This window comes from Heptranchias perlo, chromosome 5, assembly GCF_035084215.1.
Source record: "Heptranchias perlo isolate sHepPer1 chromosome 5, sHepPer1.hap1, whole genome shotgun sequence".
NCBI lineage: Eukaryota > Metazoa > Chordata > Chondrichthyes > Hexanchiformes > Hexanchidae > Heptranchias > Heptranchias perlo.
The window spans coordinates 123382817-123401404 of record NC_090329.1 but is presented as its reverse complement, the minus strand read 5'-3'; the positions used below and the strand labels follow the sequence as shown (position 1 = coordinate 123401404).

Here is an 18588-nt window from a genome sequence, read left to right as displayed (position 1 = left end):
TTGAGGCCGTCCTCATGGGTGCGGAACTTGGCTATCAATTTCTGCTCGACGATTTTGCGTTGTCGTGTGTCTCGAAGGCCGCCTTGGAGTACGCTTACCCGAAGGTCGGTGGATGAATGTCCATGACTGCTGAAGTGTTCCCCGACTGGGAGGGAACCCTCCTGTTTGGCGATTGTTGCGCGGTGTCCGTTCATCCGTTGTCGCAGCGTCTGCATGGTCTCGCCAATGTACCATGCTCTGGGGCATCCTTTCCTGCAACGTATGATGTAGACAACGTTGGCCGAGTCACAGGAGTATGAACCATGCACGTGGTGGGTGGTGTCCTCTCGTGTGATGGTGGTATCTGTGTCGATGATCTGGCATGTCTTGCAGAGGTTACCGTGGCAGGGTTGTGTGGCGTCGTGGACGCTGTTCTCTTGAAAGACGCTGAAAGACGCCCTAGTAAGAACGGGATATGACGCTCGACTCATCGATCGACAGTTCCGACGGGCCACAGCAAAAAATCGCATAGACCTCCTCAGGAGACTAACACGGGACGCAACCAACAGAGTACCCTTTGTCGTCCAGTACTTCCCCGGAGCGGAGAAACTACGCCATGTTCTCCGCAGCCTTCAACATGTCATCAATGAGGACAAACACCTCGCTATGGCCATCCCCACACCTCCACTACTCGCCTTTAAACAGCCACCCAACCTCAAACAGACCATCGTTCGCAGCAAATTACCTAGCTTTCAAGAGAACAGCGTCCACGACGCCACACAACCCTGCCACGGTAACCTCTGCAAGACATGCCAGATCATCGACACAGATACCACCATCACACGAGAGGACACCACCCACCACGTGCATGGTTCATACTCCTGTGACTCGGCCAACGTTGTCTACATCATACGTTGCAGGAAAGGATGCCCCAGAGCATGGTCCATTGGCGAGACCATGCAGACGCTGCGACAACGGATGAACGGACACCGCGCAACAATCGCCAAACAGGAGGGTTCCCTCCCAGTCGGGGAACACTTCAGCAGTCATGGACATTCATCCACCGACCTTCGGGTAAGCGTACTCCAAGGCGGCCTTCGAGACACACGACAACGCAAAATCGTCGAGCAGAAATTGATAGCCAAGTTCCGCACCCATGAGGACGGCCTCAACCGGGATCTTGGGTTCATGTCACGCTACACGTTACCCCACCAGCGAACAAATGTTATCTGTTTTTAATATAATGGGTCATTTGCTGGCTCTCTCTGCCTTCCGGATGTTTCTGCCTCTCTCTTTTTTTTTCTCTGTTTTTTTTCCCTGTTTGTTTTTTTGTTGAATGTGTATTCGGGGGTTCTGCAGGTGACACCTCTCTGTCTGAACACGGTGATTGCCTTGGCAACGGGCAGTTGCAGGGGCAGTCTGTAAACACCATGTATTGTTCTATATGTATAAATGCGTAGGCTTCAAGGAGCTCCTGAAACATTTACCTGAGGAAGGAGGAAGTCTCCGAAAGCTTGTGAATTTAAAATAAAATTGCTGGACTATAACTTGGTGTTGTAAAATTGTTTACAATTGTCAACCCCAGTCCATCACCGGCATCTCCACATCCTTACTACAGTTGTACAGGGCTTTAGTGAGACCTCACCTGGAGTACAGTGTACAGTTTTGGTCTCCTTATCTAAGGAAGGATATACTTGCCTTGGAGGCGGTACGACAAAGGTTCATTAGATTAATTCCTGGGATGAGAGGATTGTCCTATGAGGAGAGGTTGAGTAGAATGGGCCTATACTCTCTGGAGTTTAGAAGAATGAGAGGTGATCTCATTGTAACATATAAGATTCTGAGAGGGCTTGACAGGGTAGATGCTGAGAGATGTTTCCCCTGGCTAGAGAGTCTAGAACTAGGGGGGCATATCGCAGGATAAGGGGTCGGTCATACAAGACTGAGATGAGGAGGAATTTCTTCACGCAGAGGGTTGTGAATCCTTGGAATTCTCTACCTCAGAGTGCTGTGGATGCTGAGTCATTGAATATATTCAAGGCTGAGATTGATAGATTTTTGGACTCCAGGGGAATCAAGGGATATGGGGATCGGGTGGGAAAGTGGAGTTGAGGTTGAAGATCAGCCATGATCTGATTGAATGATGGAGCAGGCTCGGGGGGCCGTATGGCCTACTCCTGCTCCTATTTCTTATGTTCTTACGAAAGACTCAGAAGGCATTTCAACCCATTGGCAGTGCTTGCCCAGGCTGAAAGGGGAGAGGGCTAAAAAAGGATAGGGGGGATAAAAAATGGAAGGGAAAGGAAACTCACGGTGCAGCCGCCCACCACTCCACCTCTCCTGTAATGACTGCTGCGATGGAAGTGATGCTGCATGAGGTGGTTGTAAGGAGGGTGACCCTCCTTTCAAACACCACTCCCATGGGTTAACATTGCAACATGTCTGAAAGGATGTGGAGGTGGGTTTTGAGTCTGCAGCTGACCGGTACTGTCATGGCCAGTGCCAGCCCTGTGTTGCACGATTGCCGCAGGTATCCCAGCAGTGGATGTAACACCTCTGCATTTAGTTTTCTGCTGAACCGGACCCTGTGAAGAGTGTCTCCAACACTCATTGGCTGGTAAGTCTTTCAGGTGGACATAAAAGATCCGACGGAACTATTTGTAGAAAAGCAGGGGAGTTCTCCTCAATGTCAGTATGGACTGGTGTTCCCCAGGGGTCAGTATTAGGACCACTGCTCTTTTTGATATATATTAATGACCTGGACTTGCGTCTCGAGGGCATAATTTCAAAATTTGCAGATGACACGAAACTCGGAAATGTAAACAATGTGGAGAATAGTAACAGACATCAGGAAGACAGAGACAGACTGGTGAAATGGGCAGACACACGGCAGATGAAATTTGATGCAGAGAAGTGCAGTAATACCTTTTGGTAGGAAGAATGAGGAGAGGTAATATAAACTAAATGGTACAATTTTAAAGGGGTTGCAGGAACAGAGAGACCTGGGGGTGCACTAACACAAATCTTTGACGGTGGCAGGACAAGTTGAGAAGGCTGTTAAAAAAAAGTACATAGGATCCTGGGCTTTATTAATAGAGGCAGAGAGTATAAAAGCAAGGAAGTTATACTAAACCTTTATAAAACAATGGTTAGGCCTCAGCTGGACTATTGTGTTCAATTCTGGGCACCAAACTTTAGGCAGGATGACAAGGCCTTATAGAGGGTGCAGAAGAGATTTACTAGAATGATGCCAGGGATGAGGGACTTCAGTTATGTGCAGAGACTGAGAAGCTGGGATTGTTCTCCTTGGAGCGGAGAAGGTGAAGAGGAGATTTGATAGAGGTGTTCAAAATCATGAACGGTTTTGTAAATAATGAGAAACTGTTTCTAGTGGCAGAAAAGTCAGTAACCAGAGGACACAGATTTAATGTGATCGGCAAAAGAGCCAGCGACATGGGGAGACATGGATTGCACTGCCTGAAAGGGTGGTGGAAGCAGATTCAATAGTAACTTTCAAAAGAGAGTTGGATAAATATTTGAAGGGAAAAAATGTACAGGGCTATGGGGAAAGAGCAGGCGAATGGAACTAATAGAACTTTCAAAGAGCCAGCACAGACACAATGGGCCAAATGGCATTCTCCTGTGCTGTACCTACTATGATTCTATATGATACTATGCATGTCCTGGCCAATATTTATCAACATCATTAAAAATCTGACTATCTGGTTATTAACTCATTGCTGTATATGGGATCTAGCTGTGTGCAAATTTATTGCCGAGTATCCTACATTGCAATAGTGACTACACTTCAAAAGTACTTCATTGGCTGTGAAGCGCTTTGGGCTGCCCTGAGGTCGTGAAAGGCGCTATGTAAATGCAAGTCTTTCTTTCTTATGACGGTCATTGCTCCACTTGACTCTTCCTGTCCCTGTATCTCTTCAGCTTCAAACATGCTGCTCCACATGCTCTTCATCCCCCCCCCCCTGCATCCTCACCATTTTGAAATCAAAACCCATCTCCTACCTGATGAACCAACCCAACTAAAGGCAGTAGTCCGATATTCCACCCACCCCCCCTCATGATATTAGACTGTTCCAAACAAGACAATGCAGCTTTTGTACAGGGGAAAATTGGAAATAAAAATCCCGTTCCCGTCAATATTGGAAGAAATAATTTTGGAGAGGGGAAGGGATGCATAGTTGAAAACCCTTGGTGCTCCAAACCAATAATTGGAATATTCTCACTCCTGTGATCCATTAACTGATTCCTTGGAGTAACTCTCAGCTTTAATATCCCAGCAGTCAGTAATTCTATATATAAATGGGGTTCAAACTAATGATGCTTAACTATAATTCCAACCAAACTTGACAACTCACTGACAAATCCTTTCCTCCTTCAGCATTCCCTAAATGTTTTTATTCCATGAGAGTCTGATTATGAGAAAATCCCTTTTTCCTATCTTGCCGGGGAAATTTTTACCATGTGTCCCTGACAGAAAGCAGTTGGTGATGTGGGGAATTTATTTAATTAACTTATTTAAATTTGCTGGGCAGCTGTCCAAAGGAACAGAAGCAGGAATTGTGTGTGTGTTTTTTTTTTATTGCACTGCGAGGTAATTTATGCCATGCAAAAAATAAAGTCTAATGATCTCCCGAGTAAAGCTTGCCGTCTGGTAAGAGATCCTTCTCTCACCTCTAGCCTTCGACCTCTCTTTCCACCTTTTCTGCTCCTCTGAGCTTCCCACCTAAGCTCTAATACACAACCCTACACAGTCACCTTGCCTCCGAGCTCTGGCTGTGTTTAATTCAGGACTCATCATCTCCGGCTCTAAACTGGCTTTATTCCACGACCTCAAAACAAAGGAACTCCTTTCCTCCCTCAGCCCTAAATTCTTCCTACAAATCCCGTGCTCCGAAAATCGCGATGCTGAACGTACCGCCCTGTTCCTGCCCGCGATTACACGCCCGCGCTGCCGTTTCCCATTGGATCTGCAGGAAGGCGGGCGCCTCATTAAGGCATACAAATCGGGGGGCCCTACAACGTACATAAGGCCTTGGTGCAATTTTGGGGTACAAAAGAAGAAAAGGACTTGCATTTATATAGTGCCTTTCACGACCTCAGGATGTCCCAAAGCACTTTGCAGCCAATGAAGTACTTTTTTTTGTAGTGTAGTCACTGTTGTAATATAGGGAAACGCGGCAGCCAATTTGCGCACAGCAAGATCCCACAAATGGTGAAATAATTGACCCAATCACTTGTTCTAGTGAAATTGGTTGAGGAACCACAGGCCCCTCTATCTTCCTCTTTGGTGCCCAGGCATAAGAGCTCAGGGGCGGAGGTTGGGGGTGGGGGGGGGGGAAGGAAAGAGCGGGGTTGTAGCGGAAACAGCGATTGCAAATTTGGGGACAAGCCGCTGACGAGTTTAAATGGGTGGAAAATCGGCGGCAGCTCACTCCCCAATTAGCGGTCAGCGCCAAGCTCTTAGGCCTGGGCGCTGAAGAGGAAAGTTTGCCCCCATCTCTTCATGTGCCAAAAATCTATCCAGTTCCCCCTTGAATTTACCCACACTATGCGCCTCCACTGCCTTCCCTGGGCGGTCTTTTCCACATATATCCCCCTGTGTAAAATAGCTCAACCTAAGCTGTTTAAGTTGCCTGAGCTCCCTTATTGTAGAGTTTGCGATTGTGCCAAACCTTCCTGGTCTGTACCACACAATTGGAGGGAGCCGAGCGGCAAAGCTTTTGAAAGAGATATTTGATTTATTTCCGTGCTGATCTCTCCCAGCCGAGGGGACATCAAACGGCAGTGAATGACTTGGATAGTCATTAAAAGGAAAGGCCACTATATCCATTACAGAGGTGATTTTAAAAGGATTTTATTTCAGAGGTGAGCACTTGTGGGGCCGACTCTTGAGTAATGTGCAGTGTCAGGCTTGGCTCCCTCCCAACCAATTATTCATATTTCACACAAACATTAATTCACCCACCACAGGTGATTCAAAACTTTGGAGGTTCCTGCCACAAAGCATCTAAATTTCTATTTTGCACCATTTTCTCAGCCTCCAAATAGCAGCTGGCTCTTATGAAGCTTGAATTGTCCACAACTGGCCCACATAAGTTCAGAATTAGAAAGGGACAAACTGCAGCTCGCTCTTAGGTAAAGGTAAAGTCGCCATCTCTGAGCAAGGTAGAACCAGAAAGGTCTCAGGTTCAGTCCCTGGCTTACTGGTGCAGGCCTGTTAAGAACCCTATAACATGCCTCCCCTGGTAGCTCAGTTGGTAAACCTGCCACCCTCTCTCGAATGGAACAGAAGGAAGCCACAGTACCTGTGCCGCTACCAGTGCCAACTGGAGTTATCTACTCTAATCCTATTTCACCATATCCTCTTGTATTTCTCCCTTTAAAACACTTCCAGTTCCCTTTTAAATGACATTGTAGGCTGTCTCAATAACCACTAGTGTTAAAGGATTCTAGCTCTGTAACTTCCTCCAGCTAAACAACCCTCCAAGATCTCTGCGCTCCACCAATTCTGGCCTTTTGCTCATCCCCGATTTTCATCGCTCCACCATTGGCAGCCGTGCCTTCAGCTGCCTAGGCCCTAATTTCTGGAATTCCCTGACTAAATTTCTCTACCTCTCTCTCCTCCTTTAAGACCCTCCTTAAAACCTACTTCTTTGACCAAGCTTTTGGTCACCTGTCCTACTATCTTCTTATGTGGCTCAGTGTCAAATTTTGTCTGATAGCGCTCTTGCGGAGCGCCTTGGGACATTTTACTACGTTAAAGGCGCTATATAAATGCAAGTTGTTGTTGTGTAAAAAGATTCCTTCTGACTCCCCCTTCATCCTGCCCTCTTGTTACCAATTCACCAACCAGTAGAAACAATCTTTCACTATTTACCCTCCCAATACTGTTCAGAATTTTGAAAGCTTTCATTAAGTTGCCCATTCCAGTGACAAACGCCTCAGTTGTTTTTGTGCCTTTCTTCTTAACTGTAACCTCTCAATTCCTGATTTCCTTCCAGTGAATTGTCACTGCAGCCTTTCTAGTACATGGCTGTAATATCCTTTCTATAATGGGATGTCCAGAACTGGATGTGACTCTCTGCCCAATATGGTAGGATGCATAGTGTAGTGATTATAGTACTGGGCTGGCAACCCAAGAGGATTCTGGGACTTTGAATCCCACCATAGTAGGTTGTGAAATTCCATTCAATAAATTAGTGGGGGTGGGGGAGAAGAAATAACCAGATTGTTGTAAAAACCCAACTGGCTCACTAATGTCCCACATGACATGGTTGATTCTTAACACCCTCTGAAGTTTTTTAATAACTCATTCTCAGGATGTGGGCATCGCTGGCAAGGCAGGCATTTATTGCCCACCCCTAGTTGTCCTGAGAAGGTGGTGGTGGGCCTTCTCCTTGAACCACTGCATAGCGGTTTGATACGACTGAGTGGCTTGCTGGACCACTTCAGAGGGCAGTTAAGAGTCAACCACATTGGTGTGGAACTGGAGTTACATGTAGGCCAAGACCGGTTAAGGATGCCCAGTTGTGACAATCCGGTAGCTTCACAATCTCTTTTACTGACACCAGATTTTTTTTCAACTGAATTCAAATTCTCCGACTGCCATGGTGTGATTTGAACTCACGTTCTCAGGATTACTAGTCGAGTAACAGAACCACTACACTACCATACCCTTGAAGGCCTAGAAAGCTACTCAGTTGTAAAATAATTATTAAGAAGCACAATTAGAAGGGTCGCCATCTTCTCCCAGCAACTATGCATGGACAATAAATGTGACCTTGCCAGCATCGCCCACACCCAGGCAACAAATGTTTTTTTAAAAAAATCTGTGGCCTAACAAATGTCTCATACACACTTAACATCACTTTCCTTATCTGTGATTTCAGTGGCCCAATGTATAAGAGCCAGACTGGAACGTCCCAGTTTTGATCCCTGGTCTGCACCAAATTAGCTGACTTCAACCAGGGTGACAGTAGGGACAATACAGGTGGCCTCCACTCCCCTGGGCAAGGGAGGAAGCAGGGGGGATGGTAGCCGCTCCTGACCGCTGCTCAGCAACTCCTGCTAGAAGGTAGGAGTTGGTGGTGGAAGTCGGAGGAGGACCGGATCAGTCTCGGTCACGATTCCCCACCACCCCCCCCCAACTGCCCCGCATGGTAGAATAGCCCACCGGCGTTCGTTCCAGCATGACGACTGAGGAGCGGCAGAGGGCTGCTCGAGCCCCTGGCACTTTAGCCCAGCGTGAGCCGGTGTCTTCCGCAGAGGAAGAGGGAAGCAAGCTGGGAGAGGAAAACGAAGGCCGAAGCTCTATGGGGTGATATCATCCCGCTCTCCGCCCTTCACAAGTCAGAACCCGACATAACACCGTGTCACAGGGTTGCCAACTCTGGTTGGACATATTCCTGGAGGTTTCATCACACAACCTCCTGTCTCTAACCGCCCCACCTCCACGTTCTCGCCATTGGTCGTCCAACACGCCCATCTCACAGCGCCCGCCTTCCTACACCAGTAGGATAGTGAACGGACCCTTTGTTACCCGATCGGATGATTCTCGACTGTCAGTCAAACAGCCCCATGTCCCCATGTCCAACTAGTTTAAAAAAAATGTGTTCAAAGACATTTTTTTTTGAAAAGACTTTTTTAATGCCCCTGTGATTTTTCTCCTGGGGATGAGTCTATAATTCCTGGAGACTCCAGGGCAGTCCTGGAGGGGTTGGCAACCCTGGTGACATCACCTCACTGTCCGTCCTCCCCCTCAACACCACAGCTTTTAAAAATGGATACTGCTCTCAACAAAGAGGACCCTAGGCAAGACAGAGGGTCAGAGGGATCTTGGTGTGCAAGTTCACAGATCCCTGAAGGCGGCGGAACAGGTAGATAAGGTGGTAAAGAAGGCATATGGGATACTTGCCTTTATTAGCCGAGGCATAGAATATAAGAGCAAGGAGGTTATGATGGAGCTGTATAAAACACTGGTTAGGCCACAGCTGGAGTACTGTGTGCAGTTCTGGTCGCCACACTACAGGAAGGATGTGATCGCTTTGGAGAGGGTGCAGAGGAGATTCACCAGGATGTTACCAGGGCTGGAGCGCTTCAGCTATGAAGAGAGACTGGGAAGATTGGGTTTGTTTTCCTTGGAGCAGAGGAGGCTGAGGGGGGACATGATTGAGGTGTACAAAATTATGAGGGGCACAGATAGGATGGATACTAAGGAGCTTTTTCCCTTCGTTGAGGGTTCTATAACAAGGGGACATAGATTCAAGGTAAAAGGTGGGAGGTTTAGAGGGGATTTGAGAAAGAACTTTTTCACCCAGAGGGTGGTTGGAGTCTGGAACTCACTGCCTGAAAGGGTTGTGGAGGCAGGAACCCTCACAACATTCAAGAAGCATTTGGATGAGCACTTGAAATGCCATAGCATACAAGGCTACGGACCAAATGCTGGAATATGGGATTAGAGTAGACAGGGCTGATGGCCGGCGCGGACACGATGGGCCGAAGGGCCTCTATCCGTGCTGTATGACTCTGACTCTATGACTCTATGACTCTAAAGTGTGTAAGAAAAAGGAAGAAAGAATCACAATCGGACAGAGGCAGACCAAGTCTTTGTGATGTTGGCCGATGTTTTGGGGAGCCTGTTTCCCCCCCTCCCCCCACCCTGCTCCCGCCCCACCGCATCTTGGCTCATAAATCAACTCATTTTTGGACGGGATACAGAAATGCTGCAGGAACCCAGCAAGGATGCAGTAGTGCAGCCGCTACCTCGTTCCCCCAGGATTCCTGTGAACCACTCGCTCCCAGGGACTCCACAGACCACAAAAGCATGGGAACTACATGCTCCTTTAACACCAGACATTCTGTCAGGGCTGGCTGTTGTGTTCAGGAACCGCTGGGAACCTAGTATTAAAGTTCTTCATTTTAAAAAAAAAATGTTGAAACCCTAAGCCACCAATGAAACAGATTTTGGTTTTATTTGGGTATTCCTGAGTGTTTTTTTTCCCCCGCCCTCCTCACCTTCCATAAATATTTAGAGATTCCATTTTAGTTCAAAAACCACGGAGGGTTTTATGCTGGAATTCTAAGGGGACGTTTTTTTTTTCATCCTGCTGACCTTTAACCTGCCCCTCCCCCCTCATCTCCCTGGGCAGCCACAAGAACAACATTCTTGAAAAGCAGCGCAGTGAAAACGAGTCTGGGACCCGTCTTAATATTATGGGATGGGAGAAAAGGCCCAACAGGCTTCACCCAATATGGTCGGGCCCTCCTCTGTTTCCGTGACAGCAAAAAGGCCGATTTAAAGAAATAATTCTAAGAATAGGCCGAAGATGGTCAACGATGTCAGTAGGTTGTAGTGTCGCATTTTGATTGTTTTTAATTGTTATTGGGAACCCCGGGGGAAGGGTTAAGGCTTTAAAGAGGAGAGAAAATGATCTATATTAAGAAGCAGTGGTTAGGTGACACCAAGTTTTAAAAAGCCAACTAAGTTATAGGAAGATCAGTGTTAGCAACAGGATCGATAAAGCAAATAAATTAACATTGCATTTCTGTCACTCACTCCCCCCCCCCCCTTAGCATGTGGGAACGTCTCAATGAGATTTTTAAAATTCATTCTTGTGATGTGGGTGTCGGTGGCAAGGCTGGCATTTATTGCCCACTCCTAGTCGCCCTTGAGAAGGTGGTGGTGAGCCGCCTTCTTGAACCGCTGCAGTCCGTGTGGTGAAGGTTCTCCCACAGTGCTGTTAGGTCGGGAGTTCCAGGATTTTGACCCAGTGACGATGAAGGAACGGCGATATATTTCCAAATCGTTGACTTGGAGGGGGACTTGGAGGTGGTGTTGTTCCCACGCACCTGCTGCCCTTGTCCTTCTGGGTGGTGGAGGTTGCGGGTTTGGGAAGAAGCCTCAGCGAGTTGCTGCACTGCATCCTGTAGACAGTACGCACTGCAGCCACAGTACAGCGATGGTGGAGGGAGTGGATGTTTAAGGTGGTGGATGGGGTGCCGAACAATCGAACACGATGAAAGCTTTTGGTAGGTGTGATCCCACAATCTGGCGACCCAGGGAAATTGTGGGCCGTGATTTTCCATCCCTGATTTTCCGAGCTGGGAGTGCCGGATTGTAGAATCACCCTTTCCTGTTGCTGTGTAGGCAAACCGGAGGGGAGTGGGGGGGAATCTATAAAGAATTAAATGTGGACTGAAGTTTACGGAATTTACCTCCTCAGCCAGCAGCGAGTAACTAACTGATGATTCATTTACCAGAGCTACTCCCACGGCACTGATTACAACGTCGGCTTCCACAAAGGTCACGTCAGGCAACCGTTCCACGTCAAGCTTTTGGCAATTTTATCTTATTAATTATAATCTCTGCTTCTCAGATCGTGCTGCAAGTTTTCTTTTCCTAGTCTGCACTCCTTCTGCTCCGGAGGTGCCGACTCTTCCGAGGGTCCAGTTGAATGTGTGCCTGCAGCTGAGTGGCAGTTCAAGGTGTCAAGTGTCGTCAGGGTATTCAGCAATGGAGAGCATCACAGCGTGGCCCACTCCTGCGCACACACACACACACACACACACACACACACAAATGCACATGCACGTGTACGCAGGCACACAAATACACAAACACATGCATGCAGGCACACACGAACGCACACACACACATGCACACAAATACATGCACACAAACACATGCACACAAGCACACACAAGCACATGTATGTAAACACACACATGCATGCGCACGCACACAATCGAGTGATGGTCAAGAGTGGGGAATCAAACTTGTGACCTTCCTGATCTGATTCGTTCAGTACTACACCAGGTTGTGCCATTACCCAATATGCCATCAAGGACAGGGGGAGAGGAAGACTCCATTGAAGATTAATAGATTATTTCTTATACTTGGACTTTACTGGGACAGTTATCTGGATGTGCTCACTTGGCGTGGAGCCTCGTCCGTGTATTGGGAAATTTTAGGCATGCTCCCCAGAAAATTCTGTCTTTTTTATGGATAGAAAATCTTTGTGATTTCTCTCGATTGGATTCCAGTCTGTAATCACTCCCAGGTATCCATTATTCTATATATAAACCATCTGAACCCCTCGATTAGATTCCAGTCTGTAATCACTCCCAGGTATCCATTATTCTATATATAAACCATCTGAACCCCTCGATTAGATTCCTGTCTGTAATCACTCCCAGGTATCCATTATTCTATATATAAACCATCTGAACCCCTCGATTAGATTCCAGTCTGTAATCACTCCCAGGTATCATTATTCTATATATAAACCATCTGAACCCCTCGATTAGATTCCTGTCTGTAATCACTCCCAGGTATCCATTATTCTATATATAAACCATCTGAACCCCTCGATTAGATTCCTGTCTGTAATCACTCCCAGGTATCCATTATTCTATATATAAACCATCTGAACCCCTCGATTAGATTCCAGTCTGTAATCACTCCCAGGTATCCATTATCAGGAGGGCAAAAAGGGGACATGAGATTGCTTTGGCAGATAAGGCAAAGGAGAATCTAAAGAGCTTCTACAAATACATAAAGGGCAAAAGAGTAACTAGGCAGAGAGTAGGGCCTCTTAAGGATCAACAAGGTCATCTATGTGCAGAACCACAAGAGATGGGTGAGATCCTGAATGAATATTTCACATCGGTATTTACGGTTGAGAAAGGCATGGATGTTAGGGAACTTGGGGAAATAAATAGTGATGTCTTGAGGAGTGTACATATTACAGAGAGGGAGGTGCTGGAAGTCTTAACGCGCATCAAGGTAGATAAATCTCCGGGACCTGATGAAATGTATCCCAGGACGTTATGGGAGGTTAGGGAGGAAATTGTGGGTCCCCTAGCAGAGATATTTGAATCTTCCACCGCTACAGGTGAGGTGCCTGAAGATTGGAGGGTAGCAAATATTGTGCCTTTGTTTAAGAAGGGCGGCAGGGAAAAGCCTGGGAACTACAGACCGGTGAGCCTGACATCTGTAGTGGGTAAGTTGTTAGAGGGTATTCTGAGAGACAGGATCTACAGGCATTTGGAGAGGCAGGGACTGATTAGGAACAGTCAGCATGGTTTTGTGAGAGGAAAATCATGTCTCACGAATTTGATTGAGTTTTTTGAAGGGGTAACCAAGAAGATAGATGAGGGCTGTGCAGTAGACGTGTTCTACATGGACGTTAGCAAAGCCTTTGACAAGGTACCGCATGGTAGGTTGTTACATAAGGTTAAATCTCATGGGATCCAAGGTGAGGTAGCCAATTGGATACAAAATTGAATGGACGACAGAAGACAGAGGGTGGTTGTAGAGGGTTGTGTTGCAAACTGGAGGCCTGTGACCAGCGGTGTGCCTCAGGGATCGGTGCTGGGTCCGCTGTTATTTGTTATTTATATTAAGGATTTGGATGAGAATTTAGGAGGCATGGTTAGTAAGTTTGTAGATGACACCAAGATTGGTGGCATTGTGGACAGTGAAGAAGGTTATCTAGGATTGCAACGGGATCTTGATAAATTGGGCCAGTGGGCCGATGAATGGCAGATGGAGTTTAATTTAGATAAATGTGAGGTGATGCATTTTGGTAGATCGAATCGGGCCAGGACCTACTCCGTTAATGGTAGGGCGTTGGGGAGAGTTATAGAACAAAGAGATCTAGGAGTACAGGTTCATAGCTCCTTGAAAGTGGAGTCACAGGTGGATAGGGTGGTGAAGAAGGCATTCAGCATGCTTGGTTTCATTGGTCAGAACATTGAATACAGGAGTTGGGATGTCTTGTTGAAGTTGTACAAGGCCACACTTGGAATACTGTGTACAGTTCTGGTCACCCTATTATAGAAAGGATAATATTAAACTAGAAAGAGTGCAGAAAAGATTTACTAGGATGCTACCGGGACTTGATGGTTTGACTTATAGGGAGAGGTTGGATAGACTGAGACTTTTTTCCCTGGAGAGTCGGAGGTTTAGGGGTGATCTTATAGAAGTCTATAAAATAATGAGGGGCATAGATAAGGTAGATAGTCAAAATCTTTTCCCAAAGGTAGGAGAGTCTATAACGAGGGGGCATAGATTTAAGGTGAGAGGGGAGAGATACAAAAGGGTCCAGAGGGGCAATTTTTTCACTCAAAGGGTGGTGAGTGTATGGAACGAGCTGCCAGAGGCAGTAGTAGAGGCGGGTACAATTTTGTCTTTTAAAAAGCATTTGGACAGTTACATGGGTAAGATGGGTATAGAGGGATATGGGCCAAGTGCAGACAATTGGGACTAGCTTAGTGGTATAAACTGGGCGACATGGACATGTTGGGCCGAAGGGCCTGTTTCCATGTTGTAACTTCTATGATTCTATATATAAACCATCTGAACCCCTCGATTAGATTCCAGTCTGTAATAACTCCCAGGTATCCATTGTTCAATGTATAAACCCTATGATTAGATTTTTGTATCCTGGTCACTCCAGTTCATTAATCTCTCTCTCTTTTGTTGTTGATAAAACTCAACACCTGTTGTGTAACTTTACGATTCTGTGTTTGTTTCCCCCCTCCCTCCCCACTCCCCTCTCCCCACACCCACTCAGTTGAAGGAGCAGCGCGATAAGGAGCGTAGGCTGAAGAAAGCCCGAGCCGGCAGCATCTCGGAAGAAGTGGGGGAGTTCGACGACCTGGTGTCGGCCCTGCGGTCTGGCGAGGTCTTCGACAAGGACCTGTCAAAGCTGAAGCGTAACCGCAAACGTTCGGGCAACCAGGTGGTGGAGAGCGGCCGGGAGCGGGCGGTGACCAAACTCAATTACTGAGGACTGGCTGGGACCCGTCACCGCTGGGACCAACCGCCCTGGGCGCTCGGCTTCCGTTTGAGGGGGTGCAGAAACTCTTTACTCAACCCTTAAGCCACAAGAGCCTGCGGGGAGAGAAAAAAAAAGACGCACACGCAAGGCCTTTTCCTCACCCACCGACCAAACAAAAAAAAACAAAGAACAGAACCTCCCCCCTCTCTCCCCCTCTCTCTCCCTATCCTCCCTTCTCCTCTCCACTGTAAAGAGGGGAGATGGATCCGGCTCACTCTCTCCAAAGTGCCTGTACGACGTTCTCGCATCTCTGGCTGGTTGGACTTTTCTTTTCAAAAGCAGGACACTCGACTCCAGAAACAACCGACGGAACAGAGCAGGAGCAGAGCAGGTGCAGTGTGGGATCGGAGGGAGTCATCCCCTGGGACTGATAAGGAAGCCATGATGCTTGTTATTATTATTATTATTTTTTTTTTTTGCCCACCCTCTTGGCCAAAGCATAAAAGTATTGATTCACTCCAGTCCTGCAAGTGGTGGGATCCCAAACCCCCCCCCCCCCACCCTTTGTCTCTCCGCTCGGGGGACTTAACACCCTCCTGGATTTAGGGTTGCCAACCATCCAGGATTGTCCCTGGAGTCTCCAGGAATTGAAGATTGCTCTCCAGGGCATTACTGCAAGCAACACCCGGGAGAAAAATCATCGGCACATTAAAAGGATTGTGTGCTTTATTTTTCCATTTTCTTTGAACACTTTCGCTTCTTAGTTATAAAACATCGGAGGTGTTTGACTGAGTCAAGGGCTGTTTGACTGAAGTTGAGAATCATCCAATCGGGTGGCGAGGAGTCTGTTCGCTTCTCAATTGGCTTGGGAAGGCGGTGCATCGTAAGGATGGACGTTTCAATAGACCGATAGTTGGGGGGGGGGGGTGGTGGGGAGGCAGTCGGAGATGGGAAGGCATGTGACAAAACCTCCAGGAATGCGTCCTACCAGAGTTGGCAACCCTACCCCTGGATCGGCCGAGATAACAAAGATGGCGGTGATCCAATTGCGCATTGGCACTGTTGGAAAAACAAATGGGAGCAGGGCTGAGGGGGAATCGCGTTGTCAAACTAAACACGGGGTGGATGAGGGCGAGGAGGGAGGGAAGCTGTGCCACGCATGAGAATCCCACCACTTTGGACATCCGAGAAAGCATATTACGCAAGGAAACAGTATTAAATACAGTCAGTGTCTCTGCACTGAGGGCCACCTGTGCACATATACATATTACCACAAACTAGATAGCCACAGCAAAGTTACTGGGTCTATATTGTGCAATAATTTTTTTTAAGCTTATATATATATATATATATAATGTTAAAATTTTACTTTGAAAGGAGAAAATTAATCCTTTTGAAAAGTAGACTCGTCACCCGATGTGACTAAAATGAGCATGTTCAGTTCTTTCAGGCCTTTTTCTCACCAGCACCACTCCTTCTCCCCCCCCCTCCCCTTCGCCTCCCTCCGTTAATGTCTAAGTAAACTGAGGTGTTCCAGTCATGTTCTTCAGGTCAATACGGGGAAAGCATTCCCTAGGTCAAAGGTACGTGGAGCATTGAGAACCACGTCAGGTACTGGCAAGAAAGACTGGGGGAAAAAAAGGCTCATTAGGCCCCAGCACAGGCACGGAGACTGGGGCCTGAAGTGGGCGACTAATTCACGCTTCTCTCCCTCATGTATAAATCTCACAGAGAAAAAAAAAAGCACATAACTGAAATGGCAGGTTTACTTCTTTTTTTGGGGGGGAAAACTGCGACACACCCTTGACAAGGTGCAAGTTTCTCTCTAGTGTCTTCCACGGATGAACTTTGTCAAGTCCGCGGCCCGTTTCCCCAGTCCTCCGTTTTGAAGGAAAGGCGGAGACGTGGCAGATATTGTTGACAGTATGTTAACGCAGGTCTACAGCACGTTATTGCCCTGCTTAATAAATGCAGCATTATATTACAGACATACGTTGTTTTTAAGGTTCTGATGAGTTTGATGCACAGGCGAGGTGGAAGAATTTCAGGTTTGGGACACTGAAGAAACAGACGGTTATGCAGCAGGAGCAGTATGGATCTGAAGCATTGTTTCACCCATTTTGTAAGGTTTTATGAAAGTAGAAAGAGGGTCTGAGATGATCCAAGGCAGGACATGACGTGTATATTTGTAGGTACCGAATATCTGGCACTTCAGTCACCATAAATTTTCACACAGGGAATTTTTCACTGGGTCCATTGGTATCTATGCTAAGAGACTGCAGAAATAGTACGTTTCTTCGAGAAAGTAATACTTTGGGATAAGAGGAAGCATTTCAGTGTGACTCCATTTTCTATTTATTAGACCATGGACAAACATGTTTAGGAAAAAAAAGTTATTGTTGATGAGGCTTTAAAACAATCTGGACTAATTGTCCCAACTGTGGCATGGCCTGCAGTGCATGAAGCTTCTTTGTGGCTACCACAGTGAGGCCTGTAATGCCGGCTTACCAGGCTGAGGCCTAAAGTGAACGAGGCTGCTTAGTTGCCCACCAGACTACGGCCTGCTGGGGCAATGTGCTAATTTGCTGCCTCATCTATAGCACACCTCAAATGGATTTCATAGTAAAGCTACTTACTTTTACTATGGGGGTGGGGGGGGGGGGGGGGGGAGGTGGCCTTCCAGCCAATTTAAGAGAGTTCTAGATTTCCTCTATGTCACTATCCTCCATGCAGTGGAGGAAAGGTCTTTGCCAGGTCAAGTTAGCTCCAAGATGACAAGCCTGCCGACGGAAGATTGGAACCAGATTAATTCTCTGCGTCAGACTCGGTAATCCGGCACCTGAACCAGGAAGGCCCACTGGTTCAGCACACTGTTGGAGGAGCTGCACTGTCCCCGGGGGAAGCTGGGATCCTTTCCTCCTCCCCTCCCCCCACCCCCCCCCCCCCCCCCCCCCACACCTCGACTCTCAAGTAACCCTGTAAGCCAGTGCCTGAACAACTGACTAGGCAGTGGGAAGCTTCCCGCTGCTTTGTGCTGGTGGGCAGCACAGTTTTCGCTGATGAAGCTCCAGCCCCTCCGCTGGGAGGCTGAGTAACATTTATCATTAGGTGGGGTCCTGAGCTACACCGATCAGGCATGTCCCGAGTTTGAATCCTCGGCCTGTGCCGAGCTGGTGGACCTGAGTGACAGAAAAGCTGCAATTAATCTCAATGCGCGGGGGAGAGAAAATTGGAAAAGGTGGAAAAAAAGGAGAGGCTCCCAGTGCTGACTGGCCATGTTAACTTTATGTAGTGTGTGTTGTACAGACACGGAGCGTTTCATAGAATTGAATCTAAACAGCACAGAAGGAGGCTATTCGGCTCATCCTGCCTGTGCCGGCTCTCTGAAAGAGCTATCTAATTAGTCCCATTCCCCCACTCTTTCCACATAGCCCGGCAAATTTTTCCTTTTTATGTATTTATCCAATTCCCTTTTGAAAGTGACTATTGAATCTTCATCCAGATCATAACATCTCGCTGAGTAAATAAATTTCTCCTCATCTCCCCTCTGGCTTTTTTGCCAATTGTCTTAAATCTGAGTCCTCTGGTTACTGTCCCTCCTGCCAGTGAAGACAGATTCTCCCCATCTGCTCTATCAAAACTCCTATATTAAATCTCCCCTTAAACTTCTCTGCTCTAAGGAGAACAACCCCAGCTTCTCTAGTCTTGCCACGTAACTGAATCCCTTCATCCCTGGTACCATTCCAGTAAATGACCTCTGCAGCCTCTCCAAGGCCTTGTCATCCTTGCCATTCCAAGTCTGGCA

At 47.2% G+C, this 18588-nt stretch overlaps 1 protein-coding gene across 4 annotated transcripts in view; it reads left to right on the top strand.

The window, feature by feature from the left end:
• daam2 (dishevelled associated activator of morphogenesis 2) overlaps window positions 1-16769 on the top strand; it is a 309727-nt gene extending 292958 nt beyond the window's left edge. For all 4 annotated transcript variants that reach the window (XM_067985157.1, XM_067985159.1, XM_067985156.1 and 1 more), the window contains one exon: window positions 14577-16769. In XM_067985157.1, coding sequence (XP_067841258.1) covers window positions 14577-14792 — 216 coding nt within the window. In that variant the 3' untranslated portion in view covers window positions 14793-16769. The remainder of the gene's footprint in view (window positions 1-14576) is intronic.
• The last annotated feature ends 1819 nt before the right edge of the window (window positions 16770-18588 follow it).